The following is an 18,288-nucleotide window of genomic DNA, read 5'->3' as shown; positions in this document are numbered from 1 at the left end:
AGTTACTTACCTAAGAAATTTTTGAACACTCTTTTAAACACTTAGTAGTATTTTTTTTTAATTAGTTAGGAAACTTATTGTGTTTTTTTATAATAACTCTATAATAACTATGAAAAATTAATAAATCATTTCTTCAATGAATATCTATCTATTAATTTTTAAAATTAATTATCTAATTATTCTTTGAATTGATTTATTAGTTAATTAATTAATTTATTTATTTTGCAAACACCTATTTAATCTATAAAATACTTGGAGTGACTTTGTAACTTTTGAAAAAAAAAAAAAAAGCACGGCCGGGGTAATGCTGCATTTTGGAAAATATTAGTTTTTAAAATAAATATAGTTTCTTTGAAAAAATAAATATAATTAATTAACGGCATAAAATTAATCATTGTAATCACAGTGAGATTTACTGGTACATTGATAATCATTTGCAAATTCATAAAGAGCAATCGTCGATAAAATCTTTCCAAAGAAATATGAATTAAAGTCAGCAATAATCATAAGGCATACATTCTAGGTTACATAGATCTGAATTGCAACATCTCAGACAACGTTCAGTTGTTCTCTTTCCGAAAATGTTTGGACTACCACTGTCACAAATCTAAAGGAATGAAATAAATAACATTTACATCAATCATTAAGCTAAATATTTGGGAAATATTCACTACTTTCAACTCTTGTATATGCCTGGAAAGGTTTATATATTTTTACTTATTCACCTCATTTGATTAGCGGATTAGGATTGGGATTTGCATAATAATGAAAAGAAGCTTAGTGTCTTGTTCACTTTTGCCCTGCTCTTAGTCTACTGCAATAGATTTGTATCCTAATATTTCGTAATACACATATATTCTTATTTTGAATTTCAATTGACTTTTGTGACCAACCTGTAAATAGGGGCCTTGTTTTGAAATGTATTAACACTAACAGAGAGTGCTGCTTCATTAACGACCCTCTCAAAATGTTTTTGGACATTGAGAAAAAATACTTTTTAAAGGTGTTAATATTAAGCTTCTTTAATTGATTATTTCTATAAAGTACATGGCATTTACCCCCAGGAAATGTAATCAAACACAACACAATATAAGTGAATAGAGGTCACTGTTGTTTAAATCCATGATGGTTATCCCTATTTCCTTTATTTGAGTATTCTGAAATCTACGAATGGACTTTTAGGAGAAGCAACTACTTCTACAGTTCACGGATTACTTGGACATTTAAACGTGTATAATGTACGGAGATACAGAATTGATAACACATGTACATAAGAAAACCTTTCTAGTGGTCATCATAGATATGGTGTTACGGGCACTGGCAGGTGAACGCCGGGAATTGAGGGTAGGTTGGTTGTCGTTTTCTTAAGAAATGAACAACAATGTTGAAGAGTTGATAAATGAACTTTTAGTTGGTCACACTACTGGCTTTTAAAACCCCTGTCCGTATGAAAATCCACTGTCTTTCTCTGTATCCTACAGCATTTTCACAGTAATCTACGGTATATCTACAGTATGCTACGGTATGCTAGCTCTGTATATACAGTAAATCTCTGTATGCCACTGTATGTATTCCCAGCATGCCACAGTTACATACAGTAGGCCCCGATACGCCTACAGTATGCCACTGTATGGCTACTGTTTCCTACAGACAACTACGGTAAACCCCAGTATATGCCCCAGTACGCCCCTGTTTATGTTCTTTGAAGCAAAAGGAAGAAGTTTACACACTCCCAGAGCACTGTACGGTTACCTAAGATGTGGGATTATCAATTTAGTACACAGAGTTACTTACCTAAGAAATTTTTGAACACTCTTTTAAACACTTAGTAGTATTTTTTTTTAATTAGTTAGGAAACTTATTGTGTTTTTTTATAATAACTCTATAATAACTATGAAAAATTAATAAATCATTTCTTCAATGAATATCTATCTATTAATTTTTAAAATTAATTATCTAATTATTCTTTGAATTGATTTATTAGTTAATTAATTAATTTATTTATTTTGCAAACACCTATTTAATCTATAAAATACTTGGAGTGACTTTGTAACTTTTGAAAAAAAAAAAAAAAAGCACGGCCGGGGTAATGCTGCATTTTGGAAAATATTAGTTTTTAAAATAAATATAGTTTCTTTGAAAAAATAAATATAATTAATTAACGGCATAAAATTAATCATTGTAAAAACAAATCAATCTATTTCTTGACAAATGCAAAGCTGCATAGTAGACACGGCACAAAATAAACAAGGTGAAGTGGTAAGTTAAAATTAAATAAAATAAATGACTTTAAAAATACAAAATTGATCAATGAACTAATTAATTATCTTATTCATTTATTCTGTTTATCAATTTACGAGGGTTGATCCAAAAGTTCGTGGAATTTCTTCGTAAAATTTTATAGTGATTAGATGAAAGCAAACAACAGGCATATTCATAATATAGAGTCGTAATGCAACAATATTGGAAAATTTCATCACTTTCCAATTACCAATAAGGTCACACGAGCTTTCTGAAAATGGAATGTTGTGAAACCCGGGGGAGACTTCGACGTAACGTAAAGCTGTATATGCCACGTCGCGTTATAGAAGCATCTAGCCCTAATGTCCAATTTGACTACATATTTCTACAAAATACCGCCCTTTTCTCCATTTTTTTTCTCAAGAAAAGCATAATTATCCTCTTGCACCAACTTATCTTCATTTTTCGCTCAAATTTCAAAATACTAACCATCTTTCCATATGATGTTCCAATTTCAGTAACAATGTCAAGGACAGCACGGCAACCGGCAACGTCCATTAACGCTTTTAATTTGTCTAGGGGGATACGCACTTAAAACAGAGCCTCCAAAAAGTGGACCACGCCTTTAATCAACGTCCATGGAAGTTCTATTTTTCTAAATTTCTTATGCCACTAGGAAACCAGTAGCTAAATGCATTTTTCCCAAGCCTATGTCAATAATATACGCGTTTAAGATAGAGTGATCCCGGGATTTATACAAAACGTATGACTTGACCGAAATTTGACGTAGTCCAACTACTTAAAGATGAACAATAAATCATCCAACTTAATTAACTAAATATCCAGTAAAAATCAGCTAAAACTCTCACACAAAGGTTTATAAAAGATCAAGCAATCGTAATAATGACATAATTTTGGATTTATATATAACACATAGGGCGGTTTAATTCTCATTTTACGTATTAAGAATTTAAACAATAATAAACACGTTAATGTCTCCCCCGCATTTCCAAACAACCTTTTCTATGGCAACTGCCATAGAGTTACTATCAAAGATATTTAAAATGTTTTTCAATTTAAAATATTCATCAAGTGTCTATATTTTCATTTGTAATTTTCAACCAATTCCACTTAAAAATAAATAAATTATGAAGAAATTCCACGAACTTTTGGATCAACCCTCGTATCTACAAATACATAAATAAACAAAATAAATAAATAAATTATTTATTTTTGTAATTGACAAGACAACAAAGTGATCAATTATATAACCCCCCCCCCCCCCCACACACACACACACAAAAAAAATTGGTTTTTGTAGTTTTATTTTTAAATGAAAATTATTTCTCCTAAAATATGCTACAAAGTAATTTTTAAGCATATTAAAACAAATATCAATTATTTTACGTCCATGATGGATATCAAAATAATCGTCAGATTATGCACAATTTTTATTTGTCAATTGCAATTTTATATTTTTAGTTTGATTTGATTGAAGAAAAAAAATCGGTTTTCAAAACCCTAACACGATTATGAAAGAACTTCAAAGCCATTGATTGTTTACAAGTGACTCGGGGTACACAGTAATGATACTGATTGTCTTTTTCACTGACCACTATACCTTGTTTATTTTGTGGCAGAGAGCGACCCTGTCCACTCTGAGGCTGTTTGAAATAACATTTTCTCTTTGTGAGAGGACCGATTTTTTTCTAACAAAATAAAATAAAAGTATCAAAAAAGCTATTGACGGGTTAAGATTGTGCATAATGAGACGATTATTTTGATATCCAATACGGAAGTAAAATAATTAAAAATAGATTTAATATGATTCAAAAATACTTTGAGAGACATTTTAGTGGAAACTTGTTTACATTAAATAAGCCAAATAGATCCAATTTTCGGGATTATAATTAATTAATTTGTTTGTTTCGTCAATTTTAAAATTAAATAGATATAAATAAATTGTTCTTTTTACAATGATTAAATACGTGCTTTTAATCAGTTTTATTTATTTATTCACTAACAATTTAAAATCAATTATTGAATTGATTTAAAAAGTATTTTTTTTTTAAATGCAGCATAACTCTTGTTTTGTAGGTGTGTGTATGTAATTTTTTTCCCAAAAGATACAAAAAAGCCATTTCCAAGTATTTTATGGATTAAACAGGTGTTAGGAAAATAAATAAATGGTAAATAAATAAATAAAATAGATAATTTATTTATCACCATAAAAATGTCACACTCTTTAATTATATTTTTTAAATTGACAATACAACAAAATAATCAATTATTTATATCCCTAAAAATAAGATTTTTAAGGGTTTTTAGTATAAATATTTTTATCCTAAACCATGATACAAAGTATTTTTTAAGCATATATAAGTGAATTTCAATTATTTTACGTCCATGATGGATATCAAAATAATCGTCAGATTATGCACAATTTTTATTTGTCAATTGCAATTTTATATTTTTAGTTTGATTTGATTGAAAAAAAAATCGGTTTTCAAAACCCTAACACGATTATGAAAGAACTTCAAAGCCATTGATTGTTTACAAGTGACTCGGGGTACACAGTAATGATACTGATTGTCTTTTTCACTGACCACTATACCTTGTTTATTTTGTGGCAGAGAGCGACCCTGTCCACTCTGAGGCTGTTTGAAATAACATTTTCTCTTTGTGAGAGGACCGATTTTTTTCTAACAAAATAAAATAAAAGTATCAAAAAAGCTATTGACGGGTTAAGATTGTGCATAATGAGACGATTATTTTGATATCCAACACGGAAGTAAAATAATTAAAAGTAGTATAAATGTGCTTCAAAAATACTTTGAGAGACATTTTAGTGGAAACTTGTTTACATTAAATAAGCCAAATAGATCCAATTTTCGGGATTATAATTAATTAATTTGTTTGTTTCGTCAATTTTAAAATTAAATAGATAAATATATTGTTCTTTTTACAATGATTAAATACGTGCTTTTAATCAGTTTTATTTATTTATTCACTAACCATTTAAAATTAATTATTGAATTGATTTAAAAAACTAATTTTTTTAAATGCAGCATTACTCTTGTTTTGTAGGTGTGTGTGTGTAATTTTTTTTCCCAATAGATACAAAAAAGCTATGCCAAGTATTTTATGGATTAAACAGGTGTTAGAAAAAATAAATAAATGGTAAATAAATAAATAAAATAGATAATTAATTTATCACCATAAAAATGTCAAACTCTTTAATTTTATTTTTTAAATTGACAATACAACAAAATAATCAATTATTTATATCCCAAAAATAAGATTTTTAGGGGTTTTTAGTAAAAATATTTTTATCCTAAACTATGTTACAAAGTATTTTTTAAGCATATTAAAGCGAATTTCAGTTATTTTACGTCCATGATGGATATCAAAATAATCGTCAGATTATGCACAATTTTTATTTTTCAATTGCAATTTCATATTTTTAGTTTGATTTGATTGAAAAAAAAAAATCGGTTTTCAAAACCCTAACACGATTATGAAAGAACTTCAAAGCCATTGATTGTTTACCAGTGACACGGGGTATACAGTAATGACACCTATTGTTTTGTTCACTGATCACTATAACTTGTTTATTTTGTGACAGAGAGCGACCGTGTCCACTCTACAGCTGCTTGAAATAACAGTTTCTCTTTGAATTAGAACCGATTTTTGTCATACAAAACAAAATAAAAGTTTCAAAAAAGCTATTGACGGGTTAAGATTGTGCATAATGAGACGGTTATTTTGATTACTAACACGGAAGTAAAATAATTAAAAGAAGTTTAAATATGCTTCAAAAAGACTTTGAACCACATTTTAGCGTAATATTGTTTACATAAAATTTGCCAAATAAATCCCAACTTTCGGCTATACAATTTATAATTCAGTTTGTATATTCAATTTAGAAATAAGAATTTTTTTTTGCAATGATTGACTACATGCAATCAATTAGATTTTTTTTAAAGAACATCAATAAGTTAAAAAAAAAAAAAGAATTACTCGGGCTGTGTTTTGTTTTTCTTAACAAAAGTTACAAAGTCACTCCAAGTATTTTATAGATTAAATAGGTGTTCGCAAAATAAATAAATTAATTAATTAACTAATAAATCAATTAAAAGAATAATTAAACAATTAATCTAAAAATTGATAGATAAATATTCTCTGAAGCAATGATTTAATAATTTTTCATAGTTATTTCAGAGTTATAAAAGAACACAATAAGTTTCCTAACAATTAAAAAAAAAAATACTACTATGTGTTTAAAATAGTGTTCAAAAATTTCTTATGTAAGTAACTCTGTGTACTACATTGATAATCCCACATCTTAGGTAACCGTACAGTGCTCTGGGAGTGTGTAAACTTCTTCTTTTTGCTTCAATGGACATATACAGGGGCGTACTGGGGCATATACTGGGGTTTACCGTAGTTGTCTGTAGGAAACAGTAGCCATACAGTGGCATACTGTAGGCGTATCGGGGCCTACTGTATGTAACTGTGGCATGCTGGGAATACATACAGTGGCATACAGAGATTTACTGTATATACAGAGCTAGCATACCGTAGCATACTGTAGATATACCGTATATTACTGTGAAAATGCTGTAGGATACAGAGAAAGACAGTGGATTTTCATACGGACAGGGGTTTTAAAAGCCAGTAGTGTCACGTGATCAAATCCTGAGATTTTCTGTAAATTTGATCACATACCAACAAAGTTCATTTCCCAGTGCACTTTTTAACATTGTTGTTTATTATTACTTTTATTGCATTCGAAACGAATAAATTTCGAGTAAAATTGCATTTATTACACGAACAGGTCACGGTAATGCTATGTTGTGGCGCGCAATGACCTAGAAGCTGTTTGGTCAAAGTTAGTTTACATCGCCCCAACATTTGAATGTTAACATTCATGTTTAGAGGTCCAGTTCAGAAAATCTCTGTATATAGTGAAACAACAATGATTGCTTCTTAAAATAATTTATTTCATAAATTCTTACAATATTTGAAGACAAAAACGGTGGTATCGCTTGTTTTAGTTTACATATCTCCAAATGAATTTCGGGTTTAAAAGGTATGTGTGGTTTTAGGCCAATGAATGCATTCAAAACCTTATTCACATCAAAAGAAGATTCAATGAACATCTTATGATTGAAAAATATCCATTTTTTTTCATTTTATGTTTTTCATCGTTATATTAACTATGGAATGTTCCAAAAGAAGTTGCACCGTAGACAAATTATCACCTCGCTCTGTGATTCGGTCGCGCTATGATCTCTGACCCTCAAATAACATTCACACAGAATTGAACATATCTTCTCTTTAATGGGTTCATCTAAGAAATATATTTGCAAATAAAATATTTCAAGAACAACTTATGTATGCATTAAGATATTTATATGGTACAAGAGCTTCCGTACATTTTATTAATGCAAAACTTAGCCGTCAACTGTAAAGTCAGCGTTCCTCGTAAAAGTCAAGTAACTGTAGTAGACCATGATATTTGGAAGTTTTTTTAAGGTAGTAGTACATGTACTACCTTTAAAATCTTCCAAATATCATGATCCTCTATTGGAGTTATGTCCCACCACCAGGAGAAATGATTTGTAGATTTGACATGTATACACCTGTGGAAAGTAAATATTTCTTTTGTTGGATATAGGTTTTTATTTTTGTGTCGCCTGCGGAGCAGAGTGGCACTAAGCAACCACTTTACCCGGAGTCTGTCTGTTTGCCCATTTTTCCGTCTGTCACACCTTCAATCTGATAACTGTAAGAGATATGGACTTCATATTTTGCATATCTATTGAATGGCACTATCACATTTGTAAATTGCCATGGCTACCGACCTCGTGAACATTGATGTTGTCCTTCATCTACTTTACAAAGAAGTTAAATGTGCAATATACCGCATAGTAATACATTTAAGGGGTTATTCTATGAAATTGAGCATGTGTATTGATTGTCATAAGACATTATGGAAAATACCAGCGTTACAATTCACTTGACATTGACCTATGACCTACTTTACAAAGAATACCTCGGGCAATCTAATTTAACCGTTTGAATTTTGAGAGGCGGATGTTGATACATTTTAAACATTTATACATGTTTATTAACTCATAATGCTGTTCTTTTAAACTGTGTGATATTCTGTAACCACACAAACTGATATTTAGATATTATGAAAATACATCTGGATCGGGATCCTACAACACATTATGTAGCAGGATAATTGGTGTAAAGACTCTAAAACACATATTGATAACACGTGTAAAATGATAAATTATTATCTATAATAATTGCAACTTAATTATTCATATAAGGGTTGGAAATCATTTGTTTTATTCACAGGCTCCGGCAGTCTTATACTACATGTACATGTATGTGTTGATGTTTTAGTGCATTTATGATCACTATCATGTTGTTTCTTTTGTACGAAAGACTGTGTATGCTAGTAGCATAAAATGGCTGAACACTGTTAGATTTAGTTATATCTTTTAGAAGCTAAAAGCAGGCGACAATGTATTCCTTGGAACACTCTTGATTTATGGCCCATTGTGAATTATAGTTAACCTAGCAATGCAGAAAGCTTGCAGAAAATGTAATTAAATGACAAAGAACAACAATTTATTGAATTGTTACTATATCATTTGGCATCAAAGTCTTTAAATCAGGTATCAAAATATGATATTAATTTTTTTAAAAGTTAATTCAATTAAGCGTTGTATATATAAATTTGTTATACTTACATGTTTTTGTGAACAGGATTGTACAAAAATGGAATCACCAAATTCAACTTCCTCGCGTAGATGACAAATCTGTTTTAAATAATTACGGTATAATGGTTTCATTTTTGTTTAGGTTCTCTGTTATAAATTGATTTTATCAAAACCAATTTCTTTACAAAACTATGGTTAGCATTTTAGTTCCTTGCTGTTGGAATCGTAGAAAAAAAACTTTTTTTCTCGTCTTTCCATTTGTCTGTTTTGTAATCTATCCTGTTTGGTTGTTTTTGCACTTTTTTCTATACATTTGAGGATTTTGAGCTGTTTTTTATATATAAGTAGAGGTTGATAAAAAATTGATCACGTTTGCATTTCATTTTTGCTTCAGTGAATTTTGACGGAATCACGACAATTTCAGTTTTAAAGGTTTTTGAAATTTTTGCATTTTGCTTTAAGGTGAACAGAGCTAATTTTTGGTATGTGGTATTTCTTTGCTGAGATAAAGATCAAGAATGTGGTTTTCTGCTTCATTAATTTTGGGGATTATAATGCATTTTCAATTTCTGAGGGGAACCGGATTATACTAACAAAAGAGTACTTGTACTGCTTATTCATCAGCTTGTGTAGTTGAGTTTATACTCAATATGTACACTGAATTATGGAACTTTATGTGATGATATAAAGGATTAATGGAAAAGTTTATACAATCATGTACTATACCTTTCAAATTTAAAAATACACAGCAAGCTTATAACACTATCTCCATGATATAGTGTACTACAGACTCGTGCAATAAGTATTCGGTCAAAATGGCGGCGTGTTTACACTGACAACGGTAGTATGAAAAATCTACAAGCTAAAATTTCAATGAAAACTGCTTTGAAAATTAAAAAAATCAATTACTTGCGATTAAATATTAATACTTCATAAGGTGTCCTTTGAGTCTGATTACATTTAGAATCCGCTTTGGAATGGAGCCATACAAGTTTTTAATGTAAGCAGGCGTGATACTTGTCCATATGCCCCGAATTTCCTCGATCAAATTGTCTCTCGTTTTTATTGCAGCAGTGCTTGACTGAAGTTTTCTTTTTATGCGTAAACCAAACATTATTATATTCAAGTCTGGTGACTGAGCAGGCCAGCTTAAACAGTTAATTCGATTTCTAGCTACATACTCTTGAGTTGACCTGGCTCGGTGGACGGCTGCGTTGTCATCCTGAAAATACATTTTGAGGGAAATGTCTTGCCAGAACAGGCCATAGGTTTTTCTCTATTATATCCTGGTATTAAGCAGCATTGATATTTCCTTCTAATGGCGTCATAGTTCCAACACCCTCCCTGCAGATGCACACCAATATCATAACTTCGTATTTCGCTTGAGAAGTCCTCTGCTGAACAAGGTCCGGCCTCCATCCTTCATCATTTTTTCTCCAAATCCTAATTCTTTCATCATTACCCAATATAGTTTTACTCTCACCTGAAAAAATCACATGCTTCCAGTCCTCTACTGTCCATCGTCTTTTCCCCCGACACCAAGCAAGCAGCTTCTTACGATTCACTTCTTTAATCATGTTAAAAACCAGTTTCTTCTTAGAAACACTTCTCCTGTAGTTATGTTTGTGCAAATTATGCTGTAATGTTATATCAGAAAGTGAACATTTACGATTTGTTTTCACAATCCTCTCTAACTTCCGATAGCACGGGCCGATTTTTGGAGGTCGGCCGCTTCTGGGTTTGTTTTCAACAGATCCCGTGTCAGAAAATTTTCGACAAACGTCTATAACAGTTGATTTAGGTAACTGTAACATTTCACTTAATATCTTTCTCCGAGAATAACCTTTCTGCATTAACTCCACGATGATGTTTTTCACATCTGACCCAATTTCTTTTCCTTTCCGACCCATCTTTTTTACTGTTGCTATATTTGCTCTAAATTTGTAAACAGCAGACGAAAATATTGTCACGTGATTAATCATGTGACTAAATTGTTTATATTTATACAAATCTACTTCCTGTGATGTGATATCAAGAGGTCAAGGTCATTTTTTTAATACATTGAAAGTGTAAACACGCCGCCATTTTTGACCGAATACTTTTTGCACGTAACTGTAAATCGACTTTGCAGTTTTTAATTCAGTTTCTAATTTATATTATTTTGATTGAGAGAAAGCATTGTTATATTATATCTGAATCTTACTTGTTTTTAATTGAGTACTGTACAGCAGGAAATTTACCCGCGTAGTAAGTAATCGCTTTATTCGCGGAAAAATAAATTCCGCGAAATCAACATACATTGAATAATTCTTTAAATTAAAGATTTGTAAGAAAAAATGAAATTTTACTATTATCTGTGATTAGAATCTTAAAACTTACTTCAAATTGTCTTTCCCTACAAACACAAAGGCAGTAACTTTTATACTTATTATCCGAGATGTAGACTGTCTTTATAATTATTCGGGTATATGGATCGATTACAAACATGCAGTTGTTGATGTTTTTACAGCTTATTAGCTGTAAAATTAATTTCTATAGCTAACGATTAATTTTGCCATATAGTAGACGAGCGATGTAATTATTTATTAAAACATGCTTGTTTAATTTCACCAGTATCACTCAGTCATTACCTTTAATCAAGGCACTTTCGTAGTACTTGAAAAAAAGTTCTCTGATTTGACCTCGGAAAAAAAAAGATTGAATGTGTAACATTGTTTTGACTTCAAATAGGGATAATTCCCGTGATTCGTTATTAATCCATCGTACTCGAAATCGACACAATATGTAGACTTGACTTTTCTGTCTGATGTGCGCGATAGACATCTACAAACTTTCGTAAGATAGAGACAGAAAATATTAATCTTCACAATATATACCTACATGTAAAGAAAAATGTTTTCAAGTACTGTTAAAGAATGTATGAATTTTTCTTTCACACGAATTCAAACGACCGCGATTTACTGAAAATTGAACAAATCGCGATATTTTGCAACCGCGATTTTAACCTGCCATACAGTACATGTTAAAGTATTTTGGGTTTTTTTCTGGGTTTTTTTTTATTATTATTATCATTTTTTTATTTTTGTATTGAAAATTGAATTTGGTTGACGGAACCTAAACTCGTGCATATTTTTCAGAAAAAAAACTATTATCTTGAATTACCTCGTTTTCATCACAAACTGTGACAGAACTACAATCTGCAGGGTCTACCGATTGAGGACAGTTAAAACAGAGGGGACCTCTTTTACTTGGGTAATCTGTAAAATGAAAAACAAACTTATACAAGAATCATAAAAAATTTGGAATTAAGAATTAAACAGTCGGAAGTAATATAGTTTTACTGATTATATACATTGCATCGTAATTGTAGGAATTTATTCTTTACTCTTGGATTGTACTGCTCGTGGGCTTTTTCAATTCGGTTAAACACCTGTTGAATTATTTGCTAAATAAATGCACTGTCCTTCATCTGCACGTTACCCCTAAGTCTTCAAAGTATCATTATTTTATTATGTATAGAATGAAGAATACAAACAGCGATCGATATCTAAAAATTCTATAAATAATATAAATCTAAGAAAAGAATATAAAGACTTTAAAGATATCTCCTTCAGTAATAGATAAGGAGAGTTTTTGAAGTACTCTGTGTTTACTTCAGAGCATACATGTACATGTTTGCTAGCTAGAATCGTTCTTTGATAATGAATTCACACTGAGATGGCTAATATTATTTGCTTAATAAGTGTTATACATACCTAATCCCCCACAGCCTTTGTGATTACAAGCATCAGTAGTACAGCATTCTATACACTGTTCTGTGTGGGCATAGGCAGGGTTGTGGCTTTTTAACAATCCAGGTAACTTCCGCTTAGAGCAGATCTACGATATTTGTATGAAAATAATTGAGCATATGTGTAGACATGTTAAATTCAAGGAATTTTTTTCCAATGATCTTTTCGAAAAAAGAAGTTTTATTTTCAGAAAATGAATGAGCTACAAGTTTTGCTTAATATAGTGTCTGCTTTCTCGCCTAAAATTAACCGATTTTTTTTTTTGACTTATTAGGTATTGCATTTAAGAATTTGGTTACCAGGGAAGCTTCAGTGGGCTTAAATGCTTTTTTCACTAGTTCTATTTCTAAAATAACCATTTGCTTTCAGCTGAAATACGTTCGCCCTATATACTTTCCAATCAATTACTTACTGATGGGGTGTGACAACCTGTGTCATATAGAACTTCTCCATTTATTCCTGTATACCTCTGGGTAAAACACACCTACAAAAAATGAATAGTTCTGTATCTTATTTTATCAAACATAATCTCCATATATTTCTTTAAAAATAATAATTTTTATATTGAACGTTTAATATTAAAATCATCTCGTCATTCGATGAAAATATAAAGGTTTTTGCTTATTAAATTGAAATGAGGATGCACAACCTCAAAACCCCTACTTTTATTTAGACTTTTTGATCAAAAGTTTCATTTAAAGCGGCAATACGGCTGCAAATCGTGTGCTTTTTCATTCCAATTTACCCAATATATCATTCAGGAATAAGGTAAAAAGTTTAATTAAGCATTTGAGAAAAAATAAATATTCCCTCCTCATACAAAATTAGCGTAATTAGAATCTGCCGGAAAATCAAGGGTCGTACAACTTAGCTCTGTTTACTTGTACTACGTGAATTCTAAAATGGCACGTGCATACAATGTAGGGTTTACAATTATCATGGAATATTAAGTAAAATCAATTCTGAGAATCAAAATATCTTAACTCTCCGGTCAATTAATAATACTTAACTTTTTAGTCTGCATTCAGACAAATTTGACATGATTAAGTACAAATGTTAACGTTGACGTTTTGTGAATTTGGGTGCAGGAAAGGAAAATCCACCTCATCATACGTCATTGCGGCAAAATGTCAATCAAAATATCTTTCTGCAGTTCAAATACAATTTGCACTTCAAATGGCAATAAATTTTATATGTATAACGTTGAGTTTAAACTGATTTTTTTTTTCTTTTAAGGTCAGACGAGACGTTCCTCAAAATCTGTTATGTATATCTTCGTAATGCATGAAAAATATTCAAAATTTTCATAACATTCTGATTTCTAAAGCAGTTTCTAGACATTTTTAAAAAATCCAAACAATTAAACATTTGAAATTGGAAAATTATTTTTCTTCCCCAAAGGATTATTTAAGAAAAACTACCCCTGGTATCTTGCAGAAATGCCTGGTAAGGTACCTCAATTTTTTGTGAGTAAACATGTTTAAGTAGCAACACTTCAATGACAAACTCTTAGAAAAATTTATCTATTATTAAGGAACGTCTCGTCTGTCCTTAAAGCCATGGAGATACGAGAAATGATAGCAAGTATCAACAAACCGTAGGGTAGAACCTTCGCGAGCCCCACGTGAATGTCGCCGAGATCCCGTTTCTTCTTCATCCAATGATTATATTAATCTCCAAACTAAATTTTTGTCAGCAAAGTTGCTTTTTAATTTCAAGCCCTATTTTTGATTTTGTTCTTCGTTTTGGTCGACTTTGTCAATGTAGCAGGCCTACCGGGCTTCCCTCTATTACCATGCTGTTTTGTTTATGAAAACTATACGCATGCTCGATAGCATGGAATGTGGAAACTCGAACACGTTGCAATGTATATATTTATGGACTATAAATAATTATTAATTCTAATGAAATAATCAGAATTATTTACTTATGAAATTTGTAATTTTCTGAAAGTGTATACATTTATGAGTATGAAAAGAATTCCAAATCCTACAGGAAAATTTTAACAAGTCTCTTTTTGAAGAGATGCGCCGTATTGTCACTTTACGGATATGGCTAGATTTCCCACGGGTTTATGTTGTTTTTATAAGTGAGGCAATTATGTTTTTAGAACGTTCAAGAATGTTTGATAAAATATGAAAGCCATAAAGGGGTTTATTCTACCTATTCCCACTTTTTGAAAATCAGGTAGGAAAAGGTAAGATTTCATGTGGGAATAGGTGGAATTTTTGTGTAAACAAATAATTAACTATGAAAACACATAATTACTATGTAAACAATGATCCACAATTATTAATGAATACCTGTTGGAATAGAGGACCAGTATATTCACTTTTTAGAATTATAAATCTGACTTATAAATCAAATACTATAGTATTTGAAAGAAAAATAAGTGAATTAAATCCTTTTTTACAATGTTCATAATATCAATGCCCCCCTTCCCCGATAAATCTATTTATTTTATGTTCTAGAATTAAGATATGAAAGTGCTTTTTTTCTTTGTTATTTTCTCAAATCCATATTTTTCATTGAAATAATTCATATTTTTCATTAAATTTATTCGTTATTTTGTTATTTTCTCAAATCCATATTTTTCATTGAAATAATTCATATTTTTCATTAAATTTATTCGTTATTTTCTGTCTTAAAATGTACAAAATACAGATAAATCTAAGAAGGAGTGTAATTAGTCAATTACTGTAAAAACAAATTAACTATCTAAACATCTATTGTTCTTTGCAAGTGGGAATAGGTGGAATTGAAATTCTTAAAAAGTGGGAATAGGTAGAAGACACCCATAAAGGCTGCTATTTCAATGATTTGGAGCTTCCAGTTTGATTTTTCGTCTCGGCACCTTTCAAACAATTAATAGTTGAGGCAATCAGGTACCGCTGGGAGGGTGGCGGAGAGATAAATGTATCTCCTGCTCACCAACCAGCAAGAAATACATGATTTCCTTGACCTTAATACGCACTGGTTGTGCAAATGAGTCTTTCCTCATTTATTTATTTTTGAGGGGGGTGGGGAGACATAAGAAAGCATGTGTCCTTTTCATTGTATAGGCACCAGTATAATCACACAACCACTTATGCTACAAAATGGCCCTGATTGTAGAGTAAAGGGTTAATTGTCTAAATAAATCATCCATCTGTACAAACAATGGCTATTAAGAGGGATTCTTTCATTGTATTTAACAATAAAATAATAATTGTTTTACCTTTCCTTGATCACATTTTTGTATAGAATGGCAATGCCTCGGAGAGACAACAGCGGTACAACTAAGACAATGCAGTGCATCTAAATGATAAAGTAATATATATTCTTTCAATTTCCTCTACATTTACAGAATAGCCACTTGTTTCAATTCAACATCAGGTTAACATTGCACTAAAAAATAATGCTAGAAATAGAGTACACTCTTAATGCATATTTTGTTGCCTCGGCATACCAACTAAGTTCATGTAATTATATTTTGTACACGTAGTACATTGACATTGAACATGAACAACTGTATCTGAAAGTATCAGCAGTATTCATTATTATATTTTGGGTGGGGGGAGGTTGATTTGTAAAAGACATACCCACAGTGTCGATTCTGATTATCACAAAGATGACTGGAAGTAAAAGAAATGTACATGATATAGTACTTTTTCATGAAGTAATACAATAACTGTGATTTTTAACAAGAAAGGAAATTCCATTATTTCTGAAACAATTATACGTACCTAAAAATACGTTAGACACAAACATTTTACACTGTGAAACACCTTTACTGATAATGTGCAGGACTAATGACTCTGACTAGAACAATGTGGACCTTAACAGCTGATAACATATCTCTATGACGATCTTTATTGCACTTTTACGTATATGAGATTCCAATACTATAAGTCTTGTAGATATTTTTTCTGTTAATTGACATTGCTTGACAGCAGAATATATTCTAAAACTTAGTTTAAAAATTAATGTATACAAATGTCAAACAGCGTTGTCTATGAGCAGTTAAAAAAAAAAAATATTTTGAAATTTAACGAGAAATATTATTTAAATACTATATAGCTCTCTTTCATCAAAGGGAAAAAAATTCAATAATAAATATAATTGTTAAGGAGATGAATCATTTTTTCTTTGAGAAATTCAAGAGGACATGAGCTACGTTGATTCACGCCTGCGTATTACATGAAGTGCGATAGCCTGATAAATTGCTACATATTTTTGTCATTCAAAGATCATTTAAAAAGTTGCGCTATTTTTTTCCTCAATCACATTACAGTGAAAATTTATTCCTATTCATCTTATGGTTGCTCATGAGAACATAATCTTATTCTAATTTGCAAAGAATCTTGGGGAAAAATAATTGAAAATATAAGAATATTAAAATTTTCAAGTGAATTATCATTAAAATGGATGAGCTGAAAGCCGTCATGTTCAAATTCCTGAGAAACTTCATGGAAAATTCACGTGGTCTATTTAGAAAAACCAATTCAATATACATTAGATATGCCACTGTATATTTAGCTGGGCAGTTATAATCAAGATGGAAATCGTCTTTTTTGTCACGATAGGAGACATCCATTCATAGCGTAACTCTCGCTACGTGCATGTATACCATAATCACCTTTAAAATTTGAAATTCATAATAAAAAACTTTTTTAAAATATTCATTGGTGCATCTATGATTGATTAATAATTGATTGACCCTGTGTCAAAAAGCATTTCATTATATATTTTCAATCTTTCATTAACAACACAGAATTTTTATAATTATTTGATTAAATAATAGCAAAAGTCATGATGTTAAATGTTTATTTACCAACAGTTCCAGAGATACTTTGCCAAGTTTATTATATATGTTTTATATTCATAAGCTATGTTCATGTTCTCGAATCTTTCATAGCAAGAATTTCCTTTAAAATTACAAATATGTATGTGAAAAAGTTGACGGTGTTGTGTTGTCAATTGAACGACCTTGATTCCTACAATGTTTCCAATATCATAAACGTTTATCATAATTAAACTAATTTGTCTTAGATTAGAATTAGCAATCGTTACTGGTCAGCATTTTCTTTGTCAGACCCGTTGTAACGTTGAATTTTGACCCGGGTTGAAAATTGACCTGGAGGTCATTTTTCAACGTTGAATAGTGATACAAAAGGTGTTGAATTTAGACCCTAGTCCGTTGAAAACTGAGCCGGGTCGTGGAATTTTGATCATGAAACCGGTTCAAAATTCAACAGCATAAAAACACATATTTATGACTTGGTTTTCACAACTGTGATATAATTCATGCGCGTTGGAAACGGGAGAGGGGAGGGGGGGGGGTAGGAATGCTTACCCCTTTTTTTGCAAAGATAGACATAATATAGGCATTGAACAATGTGAAATTGGGTTAGTTTCCCCCCCCCCTGCTTTCAACAGGCATGTTACCGTGTAGTAAAAAAGAAGAGTAAGTGGTAGTGTTTTAAAAAAATATATTGGATCCAACCCCACCCCACCCCCCACCCCCTCAATAGGAT

At 30.9% G+C, this 18,288-nt stretch overlaps 1 protein-coding gene across 1 annotated transcript; it reads right to left on the bottom strand.

Moving 5' to 3' along the window:
* Nucleotides 1-493: 493 nt before the first annotated feature.
* LOC134232955 (uncharacterized) lies at nucleotides 494-16,584 on the bottom strand. The gene is made up of 8 exons (XM_062714949.1): nucleotides 16,498-16,584; nucleotides 16,354-16,386; nucleotides 15,990-16,069; nucleotides 13,185-13,256; nucleotides 12,737-12,860; nucleotides 12,144-12,238; nucleotides 9,012-9,080; nucleotides 494-607 (listed from the first exon to the last, which is right to left on the bottom strand). The coding sequence occupies exons 1-8, from the start codon at nucleotides 16,520-16,522 to the stop codon at nucleotides 494-496; spliced, it is 612 nt and encodes a 203-aa protein (XP_062570933.1). The 5' UTR covers nucleotides 16,523-16,584.
* Between the last annotated feature and the right edge of the window lie 1,704 nt (nucleotides 16,585-18,288).

Source organism: Saccostrea cucullata, unplaced genomic scaffold (assembly GCF_032062105.1).
Source record: "Saccostrea cucullata isolate Sc308-1 unplaced genomic scaffold, CSIRO_AGI_Scuc_v1 ctg4199, whole genome shotgun sequence".
Classification (NCBI taxonomy): Eukaryota; Metazoa; Mollusca; class Bivalvia; order Ostreida; family Ostreidae; genus Saccostrea; species Saccostrea cuccullata.
Note: the sequence above shows the minus strand (reverse complement) of the source record. Positions and strands in the feature narration are given on the sequence as shown.

Coding starts and splice junctions, on each gene's coding strand:
- LOC134232955 (XM_062714949.1), bottom strand. CDS start 16,522: ATGTTTGTGTCTAACGTATTTTTAG. Junction 16,070..16,353: donor AATCAGAATCGACACTGTGG/GTATGTCTTTTA, acceptor TTTATCATTTAG/ATGCACTGCATTGTCTTAGT. Junction 9,081..12,143: donor CAGTTTGTGATGAAAACGAG/GTAATTCAAGAT, acceptor TATTTAAAACAG/ATTTGTCATCTACGCGAGGA.